Here is a 23,925-nt window from a genome sequence, read left to right as displayed (position 1 = left end):
TCCAAGATCTTGTATCTGCTCCATACTACAGATGTAGGATCTTAATTTGATCACTTTGTTGCATGAGAACTTTCCTGCGGTGTGTGTAGTGTATTTGAGGTTTAAAAAGACTCCTGAAGTTTGTCATTTCAATTTAGAAATTTCAGACTTGATTTTCCCTTCTGAAAAATGTATCAACCCCTACAAAAATCTCCATTAATTATAATCCACATTATAATTCACATTTCCTATTGCTGCAGGATTTTTTTCCTGCTGTAGCAAACAGACTCAAATGAAGATCCAACATCTGTACGCTCTCTCTTTTTCTGTATTTTCTGCATCTCTCACTCTCTCTCGGCCCCGTGGTGCATCCTGTCCTGTGCTAGCCTTCCATGGGGCTTGGCGCTCCCAATTAGAGGTCCGTATCCTGCCTGTCTGGTGCCAGCCCGGCCAGGGGATGGAGACGTTGGAGAGAGAAGCTCTTGGAACGTAGGGGAGCCCATCAGTGAGCTCTGAGGAGATTAGTCACTGCAATGTGCAAGGCACTAACTGTGATGCTCTCAACATTTTCTCCTCTTCTATCCTCTGGAATGTCCAAAGGACCCCCATCTCTTTTTATTGGCTACCTCTGTATCTGATCTGTGACTTCGCTTCCCTCGGTCATCTAGTGCCATTTGACTATCATGCAAACCCAGTAGGTTCTGATTCAATAATGCTCTAGATGTTTCAGTCATAACCACATTTACAATACAACTTTAATGTCCATAGTTACAGCCAACAACGGAAATGTGTCTTCTGCTCTCTTCATTTAAATCTTGGAGGAATCTTAAAGGAATTTGTCATTCCCTAGCATGAATATCAAATGCACTGCACTTCATTGCATTGTTGAATCAAGGCGATACTAGTTTGAACATGGAGATAGTCTGTAAATGCCCGTTTTAATGTATGAATGCATTTGCTCTCCGCTTCACTCCAGACATAACCAAATAATGAAAAAAAAGGTATTGTTTTTCTCCTGTAAAGTTACAGTTTGGATCAACATGGCATCAACCCTGCAGTGGACATATCATTGGTTAGTGGATCTGAGCCGATGGAAATGAGTGACTTTAAGAGCAAAATCAAAAAATTGAATGGGGATTATAGGCCTTTTTGGTTGTCTCTTTAGTTCATGGCTATTTATCACACATCTTGTCTTGCCTCTAGAAACTTAAAACACTTTCTTCAGATTCTAATGATGTTTCTGATCTTCTGGGTTTGACCCTCCGTGACATTTGAAGGGTGGGTGGGTCTGCAGTGTTACCGAGTGTGAGAGGTTGAGTTTTTTTGCTAATCCCGCCCCCCTGCTACAACTCTTAAATAAATAGAGTCAATTTGAATTTAAGACAAGCATGTTTCATAGGAACTATAATATCAGTACCCGAGATTCTAAGGGTGATTTCTTTTTTTTCCTTTTCTTTTTTTACCGAGTAGTTCAACAGGTCCCACAATGCAATGAAATGTTGATTTCAATATCAAACAAATAAACAATGGCGATATCTCTTTTTAATGCACAGTATTTTTCTCACATCTTTATAGTGGAATAACTTTAAATAATTCACTATAGTTGTCTTTCTTTCCTTCCTTACAGAACACAAATCTGGATATGAGGCAATGAATACTGTATCTACAGATGAATCAAGCACAGGAAGTTAAAGAAAGAGTACAATTATATTTTCCAACTATGTCCTTGAGGATACTGGATGACAAAATGTACTGTATATGTCTATTTCTCAAACAAAATGATTAATTCATACCTGTGAGTCTTTTTATAATAATGCGCTAACTCTAGAACAAGTGACAAAAAATTACAATAATCATCATATTTGTAACCATAATGAAAACACCCCAAAGAACTGCTCTAAAAACAAACATGAGAAGAGAAATGAAGAGAAGTTTGCACTGACTCTGGAAAGGAACACAGTGATCTAACATCCCATCCTGATGGGCCCCAATGTAGACCAGCATTGTACCAGAGCTGATGTCCCATAAAGAGAACAATGTCACTCGAAAGAATCCAAGGAACGACACATAATCCAAACAAGGTTGCTGTACAGAGTAGAAGTGGAGAATTCCTGCATGTTATCCATGGGAGATGGGGGGGGGGGGGGGTAAAGCTGGATATAAGGGACTCTGCCGGTGCCTGAACACACAATCCACCTCTGATTTGATGAGCTGCAGTAGAGGACGCTGATTACAGAGTATCAATAAAAAGCCAATGAGACTCTGAGACATCTCTTCTCTCAAGAGCTTTCGCTTTCTTTTTAGCAAAAATATCATGCAGTCTTTAGTTCCAAAATCCCCCAAAGGGATTTGATGGTTGTTAGTTAGTTAGTTAGTTCGTTTGTTTCAGGAGACATTTCAAAGGCTTGTAATGTTTCTCTTGCAATTATTCTTAAACATTCAAGTCATTGTAATAATGCTTTATACAGGAGAAAAGTCCTTCAGATTTACACACACACACGTGTATATAGAAATATAATATATAGAAATATGCATATACATATGTATCAACTTGTACATGTGTATACATATTTTCAACTGTATCAAAGCCAATTTAATGTGCTCTCAAAATATGGCCCATGATTCCTAGTGGGATGCACATCAATTCACATAGTACAACCAGTAGATTAGGTTGAAAAATCCAAACATGATGGGGAAAAGGACCCGGGACCATTTGTCAATGGTGCTGACATCTGCCAGATTAGGGATTTTCAGCTTGAGCTTGGAGGAGCGCCGTCGTAGCCGACAGTTGGCCCTGCTGCGCATGGCGCTGCGGTCCAGTGAGTGGTGGCTGAAGCCATCGCGGGGAGCCATGGGCTTCCTGAATTGGACCCCGGAGCTGTCGAATGACATCACTGAATTCCGGGAGTCACTGACACTACTTCCCACATCTGACGGCATCACCTCATTATTCATCTCCAATGTGGTGAGCAGGATGTTCCCATAAGCATCCACCTTGGAGGACAGAGGAGGGGAGAGGGAGAATGTCAAGGAGAAGCAGAACACGGTGACATTACCCCAAACTGCCCTAATAATAATAATCTACATGCACCCACCCATTTCATTTTCATTTCCAATTTTCAAGCTAAAGCAAATGTAATGATGATGTGGAAGGAAATGTAATCTTTTCATGCCTCTTTAAAGAATTCTGAATTTATGCACTTTTCCCATTTTCTCCCTTATAGCAGATGCCTTACGGTGCTTTTTTCACTGAGAGTAAATTGACACAAATTAATTGCCATCGCTCTATCAACCATTTTATCAGACCTCTATTAGGCTGCAGTCCCACAGCTCATATGATTTCTAAATGCATGTACCCCAACTTTTCTTTGCTCCTCGAGGTACAGATTTCTTCTCTGTGTATATGACCTGAGGGTGTTGGTTTGAAACGGCGTGGCAATGGAGTCCTTGCAATGGAAAAAAAAAAATATTCAACATTAAACGCCTATAAAACACTGACAATTAAGCACATCTTAAAAATACAGGATGCATAAACATAAGGATAACAAGAACAACTTTGCATAAGCATGGCATGTCATATTTCAGACACAGAGACAAGGGGCTTCATTCAGTCGGACCGTTTTAGCATTTTCCCCTGAATACTAATGTTTCTGCCTGCATACACATTCAAATTTGGCAAAAGTAGGTGAATGTTGGTAAAAATGGAACTCCAAGGACGGCACAGACTGAATCAAGTCCACAGCCAAAACAAAGACAACAACCTGAGAGGGGAATAGGAATGGAGTTAAATGAACAACTACAGTATATCTCAAAACCAAAAAAACAATGTTCATTAAAATCAAAGAGTCAGTGCTGGAGAAAAAGCAATGGAGGATGGCTGTTGTATATGTATCTGCTGGAGCTGCTGCTCAGCTTTGTGAAAGTACTGTCTTACGTCAAACCAACATAAAGGAATGCGTATTTTGCAGTCTTGTGATAGGAATGTGCTAGGGATTCTCCAAAAAACAAACAATGATTGTTTTACGCTAGGATTCTGAATCTGATACAGAGAGAAAGAAGGAAGCTGAAGATGCAAACCTGTTCCCTCAGGCGCTTCTCTTCATATCGCGGACGTTCGTTGTTGGTTTTGTTCAGCCGCTCGTGGATTTTCTTCTGTTGCTGGGGGCCCCGGCCAAAGAACACGTAGTTGACGAAGGCATATTCGAGCAGGGCCAGGAACACAAACACAAAACAGCCCATGAGGTAGACGTCGATGGCTTTCACGTACGGGATCTTTGGGAGGGTCTCCCGAAGGTGGGTGTTAATGGTTGTCATGGTGAGCACCGTTGTAACACCTGGAAATTGCAAACACAAACATAAATACATTATTATTAGATATAAATCAGTAGTCCTCACCATTAAAGTAAAATATTTGGTCCAAAGTGCAAGGTAATGATTTTGAGTGGGAAGTTTGTGCGCCTCTAAACATTGTTTGACAAGTTGCTCCTGCTGGCTAGATTTATAGCTTTCTGTTTTCAATGGAAAGTGAAAATTATGAGTGGTAGTAATGGCTACTTTTTGTAAGTGGGAGATGGTCACTAATCTGTTTATGGCGATTCAAAATTGTGCTTTGCGTAGCATTTTGTACGGCAACATGTTAGAGCAAACCTGTGAGAAACGTTGAGGACAACCTTGCCCTCTGTGTTCACTGAGAATACATTGTGTTGCTGAAACACTGCAATGGAGATGGAGTCTTACCCAGGGCCACCCGAGCTGCAGAGGCATCGTAGTTGATCCAGAAGGAGACCCAGGAGAGGATGGTGATCAGGATGGAGGGCATGTATGTCTGCAGGATGAAGTAGCCTATGTTCCTTTTAATCCTGAAACTTAACGACAGCCTGGGATAGGAACCTTTCCCAGAGAACAAGAGAGAAGGAGAGAGGATGGAGTGATGGAGTGATTGAGAGGGGCAGAGGAAACACATCAGTGCAGAAAAGGATGAACCACTGGCACAATTTATGAGTTCCAAAGTCTGCACTTTGACAATGCGCGGGGTAGTCATTTCTCCATTTGTTCAGACTGAGCACTTCATTTCCCCAAAGCAATGGATTCCTTTCCAGGGACAAGTTCGATTCCAATTAAACATGGCAGAAAGTCGCAAGCACAGCAGATTTTTCTGCAAGCCCCCCCATCTCAGCAGGCAGCTCCAGCATCCCTCTGAGAATTGTCATGGAGAGCTGCTGTGTTTTTCTCTGTTTAGCACTTTCTCTGTCCTCTAAATATCACCAAAAGGGGATTTAAAAAGGCCCATAATTGGAGAGCATGTCTTCTCACTACTTAAGTGAGGAGGAGGAACCCACATGAGACTGATGTAGCTAGTGGGGTGAACCTATGGCGCTTAACATTAATGCATGTTGCAGAGAAAAATGTCAGCTCGTTATGATGAGACATTAATTGGTTGCATCGAATCTATTGATTATTCAAACAAGCTCAACAACAAGTTGTTAATGAGAAAGATAGATTCCCCTGTGGCTTTGACTTTCCCCTACTTCAGCGAGAGAGAAATGTTTACCGCTATGAATGCATAACTAATTCCCTCAAGGGAGTTTGTATGACCACTTTATCAAAATGAGAGAAAGGGCCTAAGATAGTCATGATGGTTTTAATTTAAAAGGCAATCGACTGTGTGCTACACACAATGAAAAATGACCCTTTCATCTCCCTGGTCTGGTAAATCTTTTAATGAATCAATATCCGGGCATACATATTTTATTCCTTTCTGCTATACCTCGTGAATATAAATAAACAAAGTGCACACACAAGGGCAAGACTACTTAAAGACTAGACTACTAAATTAACTCAAGTTAACTGTCACATGGAGATTACTTTAAATATTCTGCAGGAAATGTTCTCTAAAGTGTTAAGCAGCTAGTTGGAAGTGCTACCCATTGGAATAACATTAATAACACAAACCAGTGAGTGGGACTGGACTGACAGTTTAACTAATCCTACAAGCAAGCCTACATTCTATCATTGTTAAGTTGAAAAATAACTAACATGTACATACAGGACCATTCAAATGTATTTTTGCATATTTCTTAGAATGTATTGTTATGGTATTACTACCCCTTCAGCACAGATATGAGGTGTGGAGGCCTTACCTGTGGTAAACCTGACCTCCCTGGACACCAGGCGAAGGGCTACGATGGAGAACTGAGGAAGCTCCAGCTTATCCACCCCCGTCACCGCAGTGTCACCTCCGTGCCAGTAGAAAACAATGTCGTCTGTGGTGTACCCATCTGTCTCAGGTTACAGAGAATGGGTGGAGGGGATTTGAGGAGAATGAACAGGTTCAGTACTGGTAGAATATCTCACCTTTGACATTAGGGAAGCAGAATGGACCAAAGCAGAGGAGAATAAGCCTTCAGTCCCTTGGTAACATGATCACCCACTTAGCTAAACTGTATGACAACAAATCAAAATGTATTTGTCACATGCGCCAAATAGAACAGGTATAGACTTTACTTTGAAAGGCTTACTTATGAGCCCGTTCCCAACAATGCAGAGTTGAAAAGCAAGAATAATTTGCTAAAAAGAAAAAATGAAATAGTACCACAATAAAATAACAAACACAGGGCTACATACAAGGAGCACAGGTACCGAGTCAATGTGCAGGGTTACAAGGTAGTTGAGGTAATTGAGATAATATGTACATGTAGGTAGAGGTAAAAGTGACTAGGTAATCAGGATAGATAATTTAAAAAAAAGTGTGTCTATGTGTGAGTGTGTGTGTGGCGTCAATGTGCATGTGTGTGTGTGTTTTGTGTGAGCGTATGTAGTGTATGTGTGTGTGTTGGAGTGTTAGTGTAATATGTTGTGAGTGTGTGGGTAGTCCTGTGATTGTGCATAGAGCTGGTGCAAGAGAGTCAGTGCAAATAAAAAGGGGGTCAATGCAAATAGTCAGGGTAGCCATGTGATTAACTGTTCAGCAGTCTCCGTTTCCTATATTCCACGATCAGCTCTTTCATCTCACTGACGTTGAGGAAGAGGTTGTTGTCCTGGCACCACACTCCCAGGTCTCTGACTTCCTCCCTGTAGGCGGTCTCATTGTTGTTGGTGATCAGGCCTACACACCGTCGTGTCGTCGGCACACTTAACAATGGTGATATATTCGTTTGCGGCCACACAGTCTTGGGTAAACAGGGTGTACAGGAGGGGACTAAGCACGGGCCTGCGTGTTGAGGGTTAGCGTGGCACATGTGTTGTTGCCCACCCTCACTACTTGCCTTTCAAAGCATTTTATGGCTACAGATGTGAGTGCTACGGGGCAATAGTAATTTAGACAGGTTACCTTGGCATTCTTGGGCACAGGGACTATGATGGTCTGCTTGAATCATGTAGGTATTAGAGATTGGGTCAGGGAGAGGTTGAAAATGCCTGTGAAGACACTTGCCAGCTGGTCAGCGCATGCTCAGAGTATGCGTCCTGGTAATTTGTCTGGCACTGCAGCCTTGTGAATGCTAAACCTAAAGGTCTAACTCACATTGGCTACTGAGAGCGTGATCACACAGTCATCTGGAACAGCTGGTGCTCTCATGCATGGTTCAGAGTTGCTACCCTCGAAGCGAGCATAGAAGGCATTTAGCTTGTCTGGTAACCTCATCACTGGGCAGCTTAATCCGGGTTTCCCTAATCCGTGATAGTTTGCAAACCCTGCCACATCCAATGGGCGTCAGAGCTGGCGTAGTAGGATTCAATCTTAGTCATGTATTGATGCTTTTCCTGTTTGTTGGAGGCCGTAGCGGGATTTCTTAAAATCGTCCGGATTAGTGTCCCACTCCTTGAAAGCGTCAGCTCTTTAGCACAGTGCGGATGTTGCTTGTAATCCATGGCTTCTGGTTTGGATGTGTATGTACGGTCACTGTGGGGACAACATCGTCGAAGCACATATTCATGTGGTAAACTCCTCAATACCATCGGATGAATCACAGAATATATTCCAGTTTGTGCAAGCGAAACAATCCTGTAGCTAGGCATTTGCTATCACCGCTGTAGCTCTGCCACCTTCCACCGGAAATTTGAAAGGCCGACATTTGTGGATGTGGTGGATTGAGACGCAGCCCAAAACAGATATCTCTAGCTTAAAGAGACAGACTTTGACGTGGATTTATTTGAATTATTATGCCTCGAACGGAGCATGGGGGGGGGCCTGAAGCGGAGAAGTACTTTTAACATTTTATATATACACTGCTCAAAAAACGAAAGGAACACTTAAACAACACAATGTAACTCCAAGTCAATCACTCTTCTGTGAAATCAAACTGTCCACTTAGGAAGCAACACTGATTGACAATAAATTTCACATGTGTTGTGCAAATGGAATAGACAACAGGTGGAAATTATAGGCAATTAGCAAGACACCCCCAATAAATGAGTGGTTCTGCAGGTGGTGACCACAGACCACTTCTCAGTTCCTATGCTTCCTGGCTGATGTTTTGGTCACTTTTGAATGCTAGCGGTTCTTTCACTCTAGTGGTAGCATGAGACGGAGTCGACAACCCACACAAGTGGCTCAGGTAGTGCAGCTCATCCAGGATGGCACATCATTGCGAGCTGTGGCAAGAAGGTTTGCGGTGTCTGTCAGCGTAGTGTCCAGAGCATGATGGCGCTACCAGGAGACAGGCCAGTACACCAGGAGATGTGGAGGAGGCCGTATTAGGGCAACAACCCAGCAGCAGGACCGCTACCTCCGCCTTTGTGCAAGGAGGAGCAGGAGGAGCACTGCCAGAGCCCTGCAAAATTACCTCCAGCAGGCCACAAATGTGCATGTGTCTGCTCAAATGGTCAGAAACAGACTCCATGAGGGTGGTATGAGGGCCCGACATCCACAGGTGGGGGTTGTGCTTACAGCCCAACACCGTGCAGGACGTTTGCATTTGCCAGAGAACACCAAGATTGGCAAATTCGCCACTGGCGCCCTGTGCTCTTCACAGATGAAAGCAGGTTCACACTGAGCACATGTGACAGACTTGACAGAGTCTGGAGACGCCGTGGAGAACGTTCTGCTGCCTGCAACATCCTCCAGCATATCCGGTTTGGCGGTGGTTCAGTCATGGTGTGGGGTAGCATTTCTTTGGGGAGCCGCACAGCCCTCCATGTGCTCGCCAGAGGTAGCCTGACTGCCATTAGGTACCGAAGATGAGATCCTCAGACCCCTTGTGAGACCATATGCTGGTGCGGTTGGCCCTGGGTTCCTCCTAATGCAAGACAATGCTAGACCTCATGTGGCTGGAGTGTGTCAGCAGTTCCTGCAAGAGGAAGGCATTGATGCTATGGACCGCCCGTTCCCCAGACCTGAATCCAATCGTGCACATTTGGGACATTATGTCTCGCTCCATCCACCACAGACTGTCCAGGAGTTGGCGGATGCTTTAGTCCAGGTCTGGGAGGAGATCCCTCAGGAGACCATCCGCCACCTCATCAGGAGCATGCCCAAGCTTTGTAGGGAGGTCATACAGGCACGTGGAGGCCACACACACTACTGAGCCTCCTTTTGACTTGTTTTAAGAACATTCCATCAAAGTTGGATCAGCCTGTAGTGTGGTTTTCCACTTTAATTTTGAGTGTGACTCCAAATCCAGACCTCCATGGGTTGATAAATTTGATTTCCATTGATAATTTGTGTGATTTTGTTGTCAGCACATTCAACTATGTAAAGAAAAAAGTATTTAATAAGAATATTTCATTCATTCAGATCTAGGATGTGTTATTTTAGTGTTCCCTTTATTTTTTGAGCAGTATATATATATACACACAGTATCATCAATATACACAGAATCATCAAGGGGCCCCATTAGGCCCCTTGATGATGTGAGGCTTGAGGCAATTGGCTCTACTGCCTATGGGGAGTCCACCAGTGTCTCCAGGGCTCCATCACAATGCCAGTGGAATCAAAGTGAGAAGTATGAGATTTACAGTGCATTCGGAAGTATTCAGACCCCTCAACTTTTTCCACATTTTGTTTTGTTATTCTAAAATTGATTAAATAGTTTTTTTCCACTCAATCTACACACAATACTACATAATGGAAAAGCAAAAATAGGGTTTTAGAAATGTTTGCACATTTATTACCAATAAAAAAACGGAAATACCACATTTAAATAAGAATTCAGACCCTTTACTCAGTACTTTGCTCAAGCACCTTAGGCAGCGATTACAGTATCGGGTCTTCTTGGGTATGACGCTACAAGCTTTGCACACCTGTATTTGGGGAGTTTCTCCCATTCTTCTCTGCACATCGTGTCAAGCTCTGTCAGGTTGGATGGGGAGCGTTGCTGCACAGCTATTCTCAGGTCTCTCCAGAGATGTTCGATCGGGTTCAAGTTGGGCCACTCAAGGACATTCAGAGACTTGTCCTTAAGCCACTCCTGCGTTGTCTTGGCTGTGCGCTTAGGGTCATTGTTCTGTTGGAAGGTGAACCTTCGCCCCAGTATGAGGTCCTGAGCACTCTGGAGCAGGTTTTCATCAAGGATATATCTGTACTTTTCTCCTTTCATCTTTGCCTCTATCCTGACTAGTCTCCCAGTCCCTGCCACTGAAATTTCATCCCCACAGCATGATGCTTCACCATAGGGATGGTGCCAGGTTTCCTCCAGACGTGATGCTTCAGAGAATCTTGTTTCTCATGGTCTGAGAGTCTTCGGGTGCCTTTTGACAAACTCCAAGTGGGCTGTCATGTGCCTTTTACTGAGGAGTGGCTTCTGTCTGGCCACTCTACAATAACGGTCTGATTGGTGGAGAGCTGCAGAGATGGTTGTCCTTCTGGAAGTTTATCCCATCTTCACAGAGGAACTCTAAAGCTCTGCCAGAGTGATCATCGGATTTTTGGTCACCTCCCTGTCCAAGGCCATTCTCCCCCGATTGCTCGGGCAGCCAGCTCTAGGAAGAGTCTTGGAGGATAATGTGTTCTTGGGGACCTTCAATGCTGCAGACATTTTTTGGTACCATTCCCCAGATCTATCCCTCGACACAATCCTGTCTCTGAGCTCTACGGACAATTCCTTCAACCTCGTGGCTTGGTTTTTGCTCTGACATGCACTGTCAAATGTGGTACTTTATATAAACAGGTGTGTGCCTTTCCAAATCATGTCCAATCAATTGAATGTACCACATATTTAGAAGCATACTCAAAATCATATCAACATGGCATTTATTGTGGACCCTTTACCACAGTGTAGTAAGCTATTAACAGCTGTAACGTTATCCTGAATTTTAATTGTATGCCCTCATAATTTGCGTGGATGAAATTTGGAGACCCAAGCTACAGGCCTCTGTACAATTTGTATCATATTTAATATCAGCCACTATCGGGAGTCACCGTAAGTAATACCCACATACATTTATAACTGTCACTTTAGTGTTAGTTTCCTTCAATGTTGCCAACATTTTGTATCATTCCATTCCGTTTACCTTTCTTTCCTCTGGCATGTCTGTGTTGTTGTTCCTGAGGGTCGCTAGCATTAGTAGATCATATTAGGTGTATTCTAGTGAGTTTGTTGACAAAATTCTAATTAAAAGGTACTCCGTATTTAAAGGGATGGCTTAAGATAATTGTACTGAAAACCCTATTGAATGAAAACTACACAAGAAAAGCTACATCAGAATCACCCGGGAGTCTAAGCTACATCAGAATCACCCGGGAGTCAAAGCTACATCAGAATCACCAGGGAGTCAAAGCTACATCAGAATCACCAGGGAGTCAAAGCTGCATCAGAATCACCATGGAGTCAAAGCTGCATCAGAATCACCAGGGAGTCTGAGCTACATCATAATCACCAGGGAGTCTGAGGTACATCATAATCACCAGGGAGTCTAAGCTACATCAGAATCACCAGGGAGTCTAAGCTACATCAGAATCACCAGGGAGTCTAAGCTGCATCAGAATCACCAGGGAGTCTAAGCTGCATCAGAATCACCAGGGAGTCAAAGCTGCATCAGAATCACCAGGGAGTCTAAGCTACATCAGAATCACCAGGGAGTCTAAGCTACATCAGAATCACCAGGGAGTCTAAGCTACATCAGAATCACCAGGGAGTCTGAGCTACATCATAATCACCAGGGAGTCTAAGCTAGAGGGTGAAGTTAGACTGTATGGAGAATTCTGGTCAAATTACTTGGGTTTTATCTCTCAGTAACACCTCAAGCCTGCAGGCATAACACATTATAATGCAGTTAAAATGCATTGTAAGACTTCTCGTTTCAGAAAACATGTGAATTACACATCTGCAACCTATACAGCAAAATGTTAAATTGCAAATATGTTTTGTAAATATTGACAGAAACAACATGAAGTAAACAACATGAAATTCAATAGGCTACTAGAGACATACAGTACCGTATGACAGGTCTAAAGGTTGGCTTTTATTTTAAATGTATAGAGAGACTTGAGATAAAAGAAAATGTAAACACTAACTGTCTGGGATCATGGGCTGTCCCTAGCTGTGTTATCCAGTGAAAGTGGCAGGGTGACATTCCTGCTGAGATCCCTGAGAAGCCCAGGCAGACAGTTGTGAGAGGGGGAGGGGGTGTTACTTAGCCAGAGTGGGGAGGAATGGGGGAGAAGACGTTTGTATTAAGTCCACCTACAGCTTTCGATTTCCAGGGTGCAGTTCTGTTCGTCGAGCGGGTACCTCCTCAAGTCCATCATGCAAGCTGCTGTGGTGGTTATTCTGGAAAAAAAGGAGAGCAGAGACAGAGTGTGAGAGAAAAGGGGGGTAGAGAGAACCGCTGTTACCTTGGTAACCTTTAAGAAATTGTAGCTTAGCCTTGACTGCACGATGTGAATCTTTAAATGAGTAATGTTAGGCAGTTGTCTCGTATTGAAAAAAGGAAAAAAGGAAATGCAATCATTGGCAGTCTAGTGTTGCATACAGACCTGTCCAAGGTCTATTTCTTAGGAGCGAGGGATGAGAAAAGAAGGGGGAAGGAGAGAAAGATACGTGTGGGTTCGTTTCTCATAATCTGGCCAACTGTTTGAGACCTTCCATAATAGCCGTGGTCAGCTCTTTATGAATTTTAAATGAATGAAATAGCAGAAGGCGAGGTTGTTGGGAATGTGTTCTGACTGAGGCAAGTGGATTCCAAATAGAGAGAAGTTGTAATACAAAATGAATGTGTCTCAGTGAGTAGCATTTTTGTGCTCACATAGGTCTTATGACAGCCCTAATCTATGTTGTGACAGCAACCTCATGCACTGGAGATATTAGCTTCATATATACACTTCAACCCATAGAAGAAACACCATGAATGAATTCAAACTGTTAAACCACTAACTTCAAACAAAACCATAGGTACATCCTAAGCGTTTCATGTAAACATCAAATGCATTCAAGCCCCAAAGCCAACAACCAAATGCAGAAAGTCAAATATAGCAAGCTTGTTTTATTCCCCTGGGATACATTGAATCAGCTGAGCATTTTTTTGTCAAATGTTAGCACCTGTGCATTGAGTGCTTTAATCTCACACTAAATTGTGATTGACTGCTATATATAAATATATTCATTAAATTCAATTCCAATAAATCCAGAAGCCTAGGAAAATCCCACGGGTTACAGATGATTTGTGTGTGATATATTTACCAGTGCAGCACATTTTAATAATTACATCTGCTCTGTTAAATCATACGAGCTTTCACCTGTTTTCAGGCTTCTAGTTTAAATGAAATACGGAGCTCACTGTTTTGCCTGAATGGAACTCATCACCCCTGTGTGTTAGATGGACTGCCCATTCACAGAGAGAGTTTGATAGGTACACAGTTTGTGTGTTTGTGTGTTTTAGGAGGCGAGGGAGAGTGGTGCCTATTTTACATTTGGGATCCATAATTTAAGATGCCTAAATCCATGCCGTCTTCTAGGTTGCTGGACAATTCAGCATATAGCAAGAGGTTTGTAGTGTGCAGGCTAATACAAGCCACTACAACTACTGTCAAACACAAGTGTATAGAGTGCAAAAGAACAACAATGGAGTGTTTTCTGCAGGGGCTATACAACCATGATGAAAACAGAACACAGTTCCATACAGTAAGTCACCTTTTATGATGACATACTTTTTGACTATCTTCACTTTGTTGTGTTAAGGCATGATGCCGTAGCAAAGGTATTCTGACTCTCCCCAAGGCCCAACACACCATAACCTCATCATCACTCCCCTCCGGCTATATCATAGACGAAGGGCATTTCACTCTGCACTGCATATTGTTTTCTATCTCACAGCTTTACTGTACATGACTCCTGTAAAGCAAAGTTGCAACATGTTGGGTGAAGAAACAAAGCCTGTGGCCCCTGGGGCTCTGGCGGCTGTGTTGCTTTGAAAGGGCCCCAAGATGCTCCTCTCCCCCCAGCAGCCCCCCAGTCATCTGGGTGGGTCCCTGTGAGAACCTCACTGCAGACTCACTGTCTGGGCTGGTTCATTGATGAAACTGGGACATTGTGGTGATGAGGGATTATAAGGTTTTTTGTTGCCTTTTTCTGGGGCACAGAATTCTGGATGGGAAGTGCGCCACCACCTCCTCCTCCTATCCCAGCAAAACAAAATAGCCAGGAATAAGTGGTGTGCTGTATTTGTTTGTCTCGTGCAGTACAATAGTGACTACTACATTCGTTCTGTTGCACAATAAAAACATTGTTGTGTCCCTGTGTCATGCCTGCTGAAAACAGCCCAGGCTTATACTGTAAAAGAAGCTCACAGGTCAATCAATCAAATTAACAAGAAAGTATGTTTTTTTACATCTTCCTGTGAAAGGTAAAGGGGTCATGGTCTTTACGATAAATCATAGAGGCTCACCTCACCCCAAATTTAATTCATTACATGTTCATCTCGCTTATCAAAATTAAGAGAACCAATAAATACATTTCCTCAATAACATTTTATTTTTCAAATTATCTTTCTCAAAAAGTTTGTATATTGTCCCATAAAATAATCTGTACTCTTAATACCTCCCCACCCCACCCCATTTATTTTGTTGATTTGAATTTAAAATTTGGCAATCCCCATGACCCCAGCTTTGAACAGCACTGCCCTATAGTCCCTCTGTACTCTACACAGGATTCTGTCCTCACTTTATGATTATTTCCTCAATTCATTCCTCCACCTTTTCACCAACTCCCTCTGGGCAGCAGGAGAAGCTGCTACCACTTCCACCCCTTCATCCCTCGCTCCCCTGCACCCACAGCTGATTCCACCAAGAGACATATTAAGTAAGCATTTACCAGCCCATTAGTTCCCCCTCTCACTTCCAAACATCATCAAACTCTCTCATTAATACGAAAGTCCCCACATTAAAAAAATACAGTTTTATATATATAGAATACAAACAGTACTTACTATAGAATTATGTAGTAAACTGTAGAATACTATAGTAAACACTACAGACCACAAAAACAGTACAGTAAATACTACAGAAATGTCTGCAAAATCGCTATACTCCGCAAAAACACGACAGTAAATACTACACAGATTCAACCACAAAGACCAGAGAGGTTTTCCAATGCCTTGCAAAGAACCTTTTGGTGGATGGGTAAAAAAAGCAGACATTGAATATGGTGAAGTCATTAATTCAACTTTGGATGGTGTATTCATACAATCAATACACCCAGTCACTACAAAGATACATGCGTCCTTCCTAACTTCCCGGAGAAGAATGAAACCACTCAGGGATTTCCAATGGTGACTTTAAATCAGTTACAGACTTTAATGGCTGTAATCGGAGATAACTGATGATGGATCAACAACACTGTAGTTACTCCACAATACTAGCCTGAATGACAGATTGAAAATAAGGACATATTCCACAACATGCATCCTGCTTGCAATAAGGCACTAAAGTAAAACTGCAAAAAGATATGGCAAAGAAATTAACTTTATGTCCTGAAAAGTTGATGTTCTGATTACAACACATTATGTTTGGGGCAAATCCAACACAATACATCGCTGAGCACCACTCGTCATATTTTTAAGAATGGTTATGGCTGCATCATGTTATGGGTATGCTTGTCATCGGCAAGGACTAGGGAGTTTCTGGGGGGCTAAAAAGAAACAGAATAGAGCTAAGCACAGGCACAATCCTAGAGGAAATGCCTGGTTCACTCTGCTTTCCTACAGACAAATTCAACTTTTAGCAGGACAATACCCTAAAACACAAGGCTAAATATACACTGGAGTTTCTTACCAAAATGTCATTGAATGTTCCTGAGTGGCCTAGTTGCAGTTTGACTTAAATTGGCTTGAAAATCTATGGCAGACATGAAAATGGCTGTCTAGCAATGATCAACAAATAACTTGACAGAGCATGAAGAATTTTAAAAAGAATAATGTTCCAAATATTGTACAATCCAGCGGCGTAAAGCTCTTAGAGACCTACCCAGAAATACTCACAGCTGTAATCGCTGCCAAAGGTGATTCTAACATGTATTAACTCAGGGGGTGAATACTTATGTAATCAAGATATATTAGTGTTTTTATTTAAATTTTATGTTAGAATTCTTCTTCCACTTTGGCAGTACAGAGTATTTTGTGTAGATCAGTGACAGAGAATTACTATTAAATACATTTTCATCCCACCTTGTAACACACATTTTTTGGGAATAAATCAAGGGGGTGAATACTTTCTGAAGACACTGTATATAGTACAGTATTTCATTTGAAATATCGCCCGCCCATCCCACTCCCCAAAATACCAATTTGTGCCACACATAAGTGAGAATCCTACATGCCAAGTATAGATTGTGTTTGTTACAGGTTATAGAAAAGAGCAGAAGCTCTGAACTATCCGTTCAGACCCCAGTCCTACCTACCTTCCTACCTACAGGTTATGGAAAATGAGCTCTTTTAGTATTTCTTCAGTAAGTTTCCTCAAGGAGAAAGCCTCCACTTCTATGTCAAAGATAATGTGACTAAAACACTATAGCAAATACTATAGTGATGTCTGCCAAAAGACTATACAGTAAATCCAATATTATACCTCAGTTCGCAGAAACACTACAGTAAATACTATAGTACATTCTGCATAAACACTACATTAATTACTACAATATATACTACAGTTCTTTTACTACAGTATTTATACAATAGTTTACTGTAAATACTAAACTATACTACAGTAAATACTACAGTATCCATTCGAGTGTTTTTGCTGACTTCAGTAAAGTCTGCAAAAACAAAAAGTGAATACTAGAGTATGTATACCATTGTATGCTATACTATTTGTTCATTTGGGAATGGAGACAACTGCCATATCTTACAGACACTGATCATGCTATTATTATATTTCATATCAATGGGCATGTGCAAAGTCCCCCATTCTTGAAAATAACAACATCTTTTTCCAGAGGCTTATCTAAGATATATTTAATATTCTAGACAATAAGGAAAGCACATGACAAGAGCTAAAAGCCATGTCCACTGATTGTGGAGTGGAATGAGGTAATAGCAGTGGCAAAACATAGTCATGTTGCCATTTCAGCAGCATCTGCGCATTTAGCTGTAAGCTTCCTATAATTAACATTTGCAGCTGAATTTGATTTTAGCTTTGAAACATTTCAAAATGGGACTGCCCTGTGGAACAAATCAACAAACATCAGCATTACATAACCCAAAGAGCACGGACTCTCTGTCTTATCCTCCAAGGCCTCCATTCACCAGAGACAAATGATGCACCAGAAATAGAGTTAATGGAAATTCATTGATTTAAAAACCCAAACATGTGCACCATATGTACAGCCAGGTCCATAATTATTAACACCCTTGATAAAGATGTGCCAAAAAAATACTGTAAAAAATAAAGTATACAATACTGAGCTATATTGTATGCTCAAAAAGGGGGATATTATATTATTTATACTAATACAATTGCTCAGAGAACGGGATTGTGTTTAACAAGTAATACAAAAATATCTAATAAAAGAGGAGGGGGAAAATGATTGCTACCCGTTTACAGTACTCTAGCGTTCTTCCCTTGCGAGGATAACGACACTGAGCCTTTTTCTAAAATGTGTTAGGAGATTGGAGAACACGTTGGGAGGGATCTTAGACCATTCTGCCGTACAGAATCCTTAATATCCTCCGTCTGTGCTTATGAACTGCCCTCTTCAATTCTAACCACAGGTTTTCAATGGGGTTCATGTCAGGAGAATAATATGGCCATTGAAAAATGTTGATTTTGTGTTCAATTAAACCATTTTGATTACAGCTTGGTGTTATTGTCTTGCTGGAAGATCCGCTTGCAGCCAAGTGTCTCAGGCTCCTTGCAGAGTCAACCAGGTTTTAGGCTAAAATGCCCTGGTATTTGGCAAAGTTAATGATGCCATTGACCTTAACAAGGGATCCAGCACTAGTAGAAAAAAAAACATAACATCAAAGATCCACCACCATATTTTACCGCAGGTATGAGATACTTCTGCCTATGCTTCTGTTTTCAACACCTAACCCACCACTGGTGTGTGTGGCCAAAGAGCTACATTTACATTTCGTCTGACCATTGAGCCGCTAGAGTACTGTAAACAGGTAGCAATCATTTGCCCCCTTATCTTTTTTTAGATTTTGTTATATTACTTGTTAAACACAATCCCTTTCTCTGAGCAATTGTATTAGTATAAAACAATATCCCAATTCTTTGAGCATACAATATCACTCAGTATTTGTATAATTTATTTTATACAGTATTTTTTGCTCATCTTTATGGACCAGACTGTATACAGTATGTCAGGTATTAGCATGTCATGTCATTGTCAAGGCAGGCTATAACTACTTACAATTGAATTCAGCAATAATAATTCAAGTTAGTTGTGTTTTCATCAGTGATTCTCTAGACTGTTTATTTCTCGGAAGGAAGGGAGAAAGGTTAAAAGGCAGGAGGGTCGTGGTACTATTTAAACAGAGATCTATTTCCTCCCATGCCTCACTGTTCCCAAGGTCTCTTCCAGTCCTGTCTTACAGGCCAGACTTTAACCACTTTAGGTACAGTAGAATTCCAATGAAAGTTAGCTTTACCTGAGTCCATATAACACGGTGCCATCAGGATGCAGTCGAATCATACGGTTCTTTACTGTCACACCATGCAGAAAGGACTTCTTGTCGTTAAGGAAGTAGGTGTCTGGGAGCCACAGCTGGTCCGCCACGCGGTTATCCAGAGTCAGGTTGAGGGGCAGCTCAGCGTATGCCAAACGCTTGTCTCGCCAACTTTGCTGGAAATACATTGTGATGGTATAATCCTGTGAAAAAGAAGAACTAGTTGTTATGCATGAACAAAAGCTCCAACTATGGGAAGTACAAGTTACCTCTACTGTACTTGCCCTATCCAACTCCAAGCTCCAACTATGGGAAGTACAAGTTACCTCTACTGTACTTGCCCTATCCAACTCCAAGCTCCAACTATGGGAAGTACAAGTTACCTCTACTGAACTTGCCCTATCCAACTCCAAGCTCCAACTATGGGAAGTACAAGTTACCTCTACTGTACTTGCCCTATCCAACTCCAAGCTCCAACTATGGGAAGTACAAGTTACCTCTACTGTACTTGCCCTATCCAACTCCAAGCTCCAACTATGGGAAGTACAAGTTACCTCTACTGAACTTGCCCTATCCAACTCCAACTCCAAGCTCCAACTATGGGAAGTACAAGTTACCTCTACTGTACTTGCCCTATCCAACTCAAGCTCCAACTATGGGAAGTACAAGTTACCTCTACTGAACTTGCTATCCCTATCCAACTCCAAGCTCCAACTATGGGAAGTACAAGTTACCTCTACTGTACTTGCCCTATCCAACTCCAAGCTCCAACTATGGGAAGTACAAGTTACCTCTACTGTACTTGCCCTATCCAACTCCAAGCTCCAACTATGGGAAGTACAAGTTACCTCTACTGTACTTGCCCTATCCAACTCCAAGCTCCAACTATGGGAAGTACAAGTTACCTCTACTGTACTTGCCCTATCCAACTCCAAGCTCCAACTATGGGAAGTACAAGTTACCTCTACTGTACTTGCCCTATCCAACTCCAAGCTCCAACTATGGGAAGTACAAGTTACCTCTACTGTACTTGCCCTATCCGACACCAAGCTCCAACTATGGGAAGTACAAGTTACCTCTACTGTACTTGCCCTATCCAACTCCAAGCTCCAACTATGGGAAGTACAAGTTACCTCTACTGTACTTGCCCTATCCAACTCCAAGCTCCAACTATGGGAAGTACAAGTTACCTCTATTGTACTTGCCCTATCCAACTCCAAGCTCCAACTATGGGAAGTACAAGTTACCTATACTGTACTTGCCCTATCCAACTCCAAGCTCCAACTATGGGAAGTACAAGTTACCTCTACTGTACTTGCCCTATCCGACACCAGACACATAGTACCATTACATGTATTATCATAATCATTATGTGCACAGAATATCAGAAAGCACTATCAGTGATTTTCTAGGATACAATTGAACCATAATGAAAGGAAAGACTTACAGGGAAGTGATTTAAAGGCCAAGTTAAGATGACTACGTTCTCCGATGACAGTACAGTCCTTCTGAATTTTGCATGATAAATGCTGCCAATTATTCTGGGAACCTCAGTGTCCCGAAATCTCAATATAATTGTCTTAAAATACAAGTGAACCATAATGTACGTCACATATTATAAGCGGACTGAGAGCTAATCTGAGTGGTTATTCAGCTGGACATGACCTACATTCTCTCAGTCTTACCCTAAGAAAAGGCTAGTCTATATTTTCCATAAAAATATATATATATTTGCAGCATCCTGAAAAAATATAATTAAATGAAATGTTTTTTTTTTCATGAAATATTTGTTTTTACATGTCTGATTGCAATTTTTGGGGGTGGAATTTGTTATTCTTTTGCTGTGACTATGTTGGCTTGCTGACAAAGTACACAAATGAACAGCTAAAATAGACAAGTTATGGTGTTAGACATAACACACACATTGAGATAATCAAGAGTTTTCCAAGTTGACAAATGTTTTTGATCTGTCTTTGTTCACCAGAAGTTTGTTCAACCTTTTCAGCTTTGCACTTGATGCTGCCTTCTCAAATGTCCAGGGAAACCAAAATAACATACAGCATAAGCTAAAACTCGCCGTGTCCTTCAAAACACAGGAGTACAACATGAATCTCTACAATAACATCAAGATGAATAAATCAAAGGGCCTCACTTGCATGTGCTTAAAAATAAAGAAAACAGCTAGATACATTAGCGACCACCTCTAACAAATTACAGATGATATCTGCTGTCGAAACTGGATGAAAATTCTCTAGTGACCCCAGGGGCGGCAGGGTAGCCTAGTGGTTAGAGCGTTGGACTAGTAACCGAAAGGTTGCAAGTTCAAATCCCCGAGCTGACAAGGTACAAATCTGTCGTTCTGCTGCTGAACAGGCAGTTGACACACTGTTCCTAGGCCGTCATCGAAAATAAGAATTTGTTCTTAACTGACTTGCCTAGTAAAATTAAGAAAAAAGAAAATGGCAATGTTGTAGGGATAACAAATCCACCAGAAAAGCCCTTGTGGATGGAGTGAACTTTGAGTGTGACTGTGCCACACTAAATACAACTATAATTTTTAAAAAATACAATGGAGAGGAGAGCGACAGAATGCTGTCATTGCTGAGACACCAGCCATATTGTCTTCTTTAAGGATGCACAAGACTATGCCTGATTTCTCACCGCTCTCTAATGAACACAAGTTAACGCGTAATATAATCAAGGAAAACAGATGCACAACATGTCTATGGTTATCTAATGTTGGCAAGGGCAAATATGACTGATTGAAATGGTATTGCGTTGCAAACACTCAAAGACCCTTGAACCCTTTATTGATATTACTGTAACTCGACTATAGTCTCTTGCACATTGTTAGATCATCTTTATGTGGTCAGATTATATTATTATATTATTTTGTGAACAATCAAGAAATCAAGAAAGGGTCCAAGGTTCATTAAATTAATTCAATTTGAGTGTTTGCAACTAAGTACCTGTAAGGTTCAGCTTTTCTTTTCTTAGTCAACCTTGTGTCCTGTTTCTTTGTGTTCTAGAACGTAGCCCTGTTTCTTTGTGTTCGAGAACATAGCCCTGTTTCTTTGTGTTCGAGAACGTAGCCCTGTTTCTTTGTGTTCGAGAACATATCCCTGTTTCTTTGTGTTCTAGAACATATCCCTGTTTCTTTGTGTTCTAGAACATATCCCTGTTTCTTTGTGTTCTAGAACATAGCCCTGTTTCTTTGTGTTCTAGAACATAGCCCTGTTTCTTTGTGTTCTAGAACATATCCCTGTTTCTTTGTGTTCGAGAACATAGCCCTGTTTCTTTGTGTTCAAGAACATAGCCCTGTTTCTTTGTGTTCGAGAACATAGCCCTGTTTCTTTGTGTTCGAGAACATAGCCCTGTTTCTTTGTGTTCGAGAACATAGCCCTGTTTCTTTGTGTTCTTGACGTAGTCCTGTTTCTTTGTGTTCTTGACGTAGTCCTGTTTCTTTGTGTTCTAGAACGTAGCCCTGTTTCTTTGTGTTCGAGAACATAGCCCTGTTTCTTTGTGTTCGAGAACATAGCCCTGTTTCTTTGTGTTCGAGAACATATCCCTGTTTCTTTGTGTTCTAGAACATATCCTGTTTCTTTGTGTTCTAGAACATATCCCTGTTTCTTTGTGTTCTAGAACATAGCCCTGTTTCTTTGTGTTCTAGAACATATCCCTGTTTCTTTGTGTTCTAGAACATATCCCTGTTTCTTTGTGTTCGAGAACATAGCCCTGTTTCTTTGTGTTCTAGAACGTAGCCCTGTTTCTTTGTGTTCGAGAACATAGCCCTGTTTCTTTGTGTTCGAGAACATAGCCCTGTTTCTTTGTGTTCTTGACGTAGTCCTGTTTCTTTGTGTTCTTGACGTAGTCCTGTTTCTTTGTGTTCTAGAACATAGCCCTGTTTCTTTGTGTTCTTGACGTAGTCCTGTTTCTTTGTGTTCTAGAACATAGCCCTGTTTCTTTGTGTTCTTGACGTAGTCCTGTTTCTTTGTGTTCTAGAACATAGCCCTGTTTCTTTGTGTTCTAGAACATATCCCTGTTTCTTTGTGTTCTTGACGTAGTCCTGTTTCTTTGTGTTCTAGAACATAGCCCTCTCTTTCATTTTTGTTCATTGATTTCACCTGCGTTCGTTTCTCACCTGGTCTCATCAGCTCCCTATTTAGTTCAGTTCTTTCTGTTTATATGGTTGTGAGGTATTGTTTGTTTTTGACTGCCTACCTGTGTTTGACTATTGCCTGCCTGTGACCACGATTCCTGTCTTCTGCGAAGGCTTAATAAACATCTGCCACGCTCTGCGTGTGAATCTACACCTCTTTCTCCCAGAGTATTCATTACAGTACCCTTATAAATAAGAATTGATACATTGAGTGGATGTACTGTATAGACTTTGCTACTGTAAGAGAAGGGGTTTTGTAACTCACCATGTTCACTTCTGAGATGGAGTCAATGCTAGCGATGTTGATGCTCATTCCTACGATGACTGGGGCACCTGGGGGAACACAGGAGGCCGTGCAGTCACACACAAACTCACACAGATTATTTACACTGAGCCAGAAATACACTTTTGACCTCTGTTTTAAAAATAACGTAGGAAAACAAATTCTCTTCACATGGTGGGTTATCTCATTGAATTATCACGACATTACTGCATGAACCATGATATAACTCTTTTTTGGGGGGGGGGGGGGATGCATTATGCATGAAACTAGAACTGGACATTTCTGAATTGGGAGAGAGTATCACTGAATCAAACATTCTCTGAAAACTGTGGGAACAAGCCTCATATGAGCAGGAGTAGGCCATTGATTGTAGCGAGATAGACAAGAGGAGACACAGGAGGAAAGCATGAAGGAAACAGACCAGCATTACTTGAACCCATTTACCGTTCTCATACAGTATGTG

The 23,925-nt window shown here is 41.5% G+C and overlaps 1 protein-coding gene across 1 annotated transcript; it reads right to left on the bottom strand.

Annotated features, from left to right (window-relative positions):
- Window positions 1-747: 747 nt before the first annotated feature.
- LOC135544332 (gamma-aminobutyric acid receptor subunit beta-4) lies at window positions 748-23,507 on the bottom strand. Its single transcript, XM_064971861.1, has 7 exons — window positions 23,445-23,507; window positions 19,003-19,223; window positions 12,604-12,686; window positions 6,120-6,257; window positions 4,717-4,869; window positions 4,057-4,313; window positions 748-2,973 (listed from the first exon to the last, which is right to left on the bottom strand). The coding sequence occupies exons 1-7, from the start codon at window positions 23,490-23,492 to the stop codon at window positions 2,620-2,622; spliced, it is 1,254 nt and encodes a 417-aa protein (XP_064827933.1). The 5' UTR covers window positions 23,493-23,507; the 3' UTR covers window positions 748-2,619.
- Window positions 23,508-23,925: the final 418 nt, after the last annotated feature.

Source organism: Oncorhynchus masou, chromosome 8, assembly GCF_036934945.1.
Source record: "Oncorhynchus masou masou isolate Uvic2021 chromosome 8, UVic_Omas_1.1, whole genome shotgun sequence".
Classification (NCBI taxonomy): domain Eukaryota; kingdom Metazoa; phylum Chordata; class Actinopteri; order Salmoniformes; family Salmonidae; genus Oncorhynchus; species Oncorhynchus masou.
The sequence above is the reverse complement of the archived record's forward strand: the minus strand, read 5'-3'. Positions and strand labels throughout refer to the sequence as shown.

What these genes read in the sequence shown, in the direction of transcription:
- LOC135544332 (XM_064971861.1), bottom strand. Translation starts at nt 23,492, where the DNA reads ATGAGCATCAACATCGCTAGCATTGACTCCATCTCAGAAGTGAACATG. An exon ending in CCATCTCAGAAGTGAACATG is followed by an intron (nt 19,224 to 23,444) that starts GTGAGTTACAAA and finishes TCTTTTTCACAG; the next exon opens with GATTATACCATCACAATGTA. An exon ending in CACCCTGGAAATCGAAAGCT is followed by an intron (nt 6,258 to 12,603) that starts GTAGGTGGACTT and finishes AACCTGAGACAG; the next exon opens with ATGGGTACACCACAGACGAC.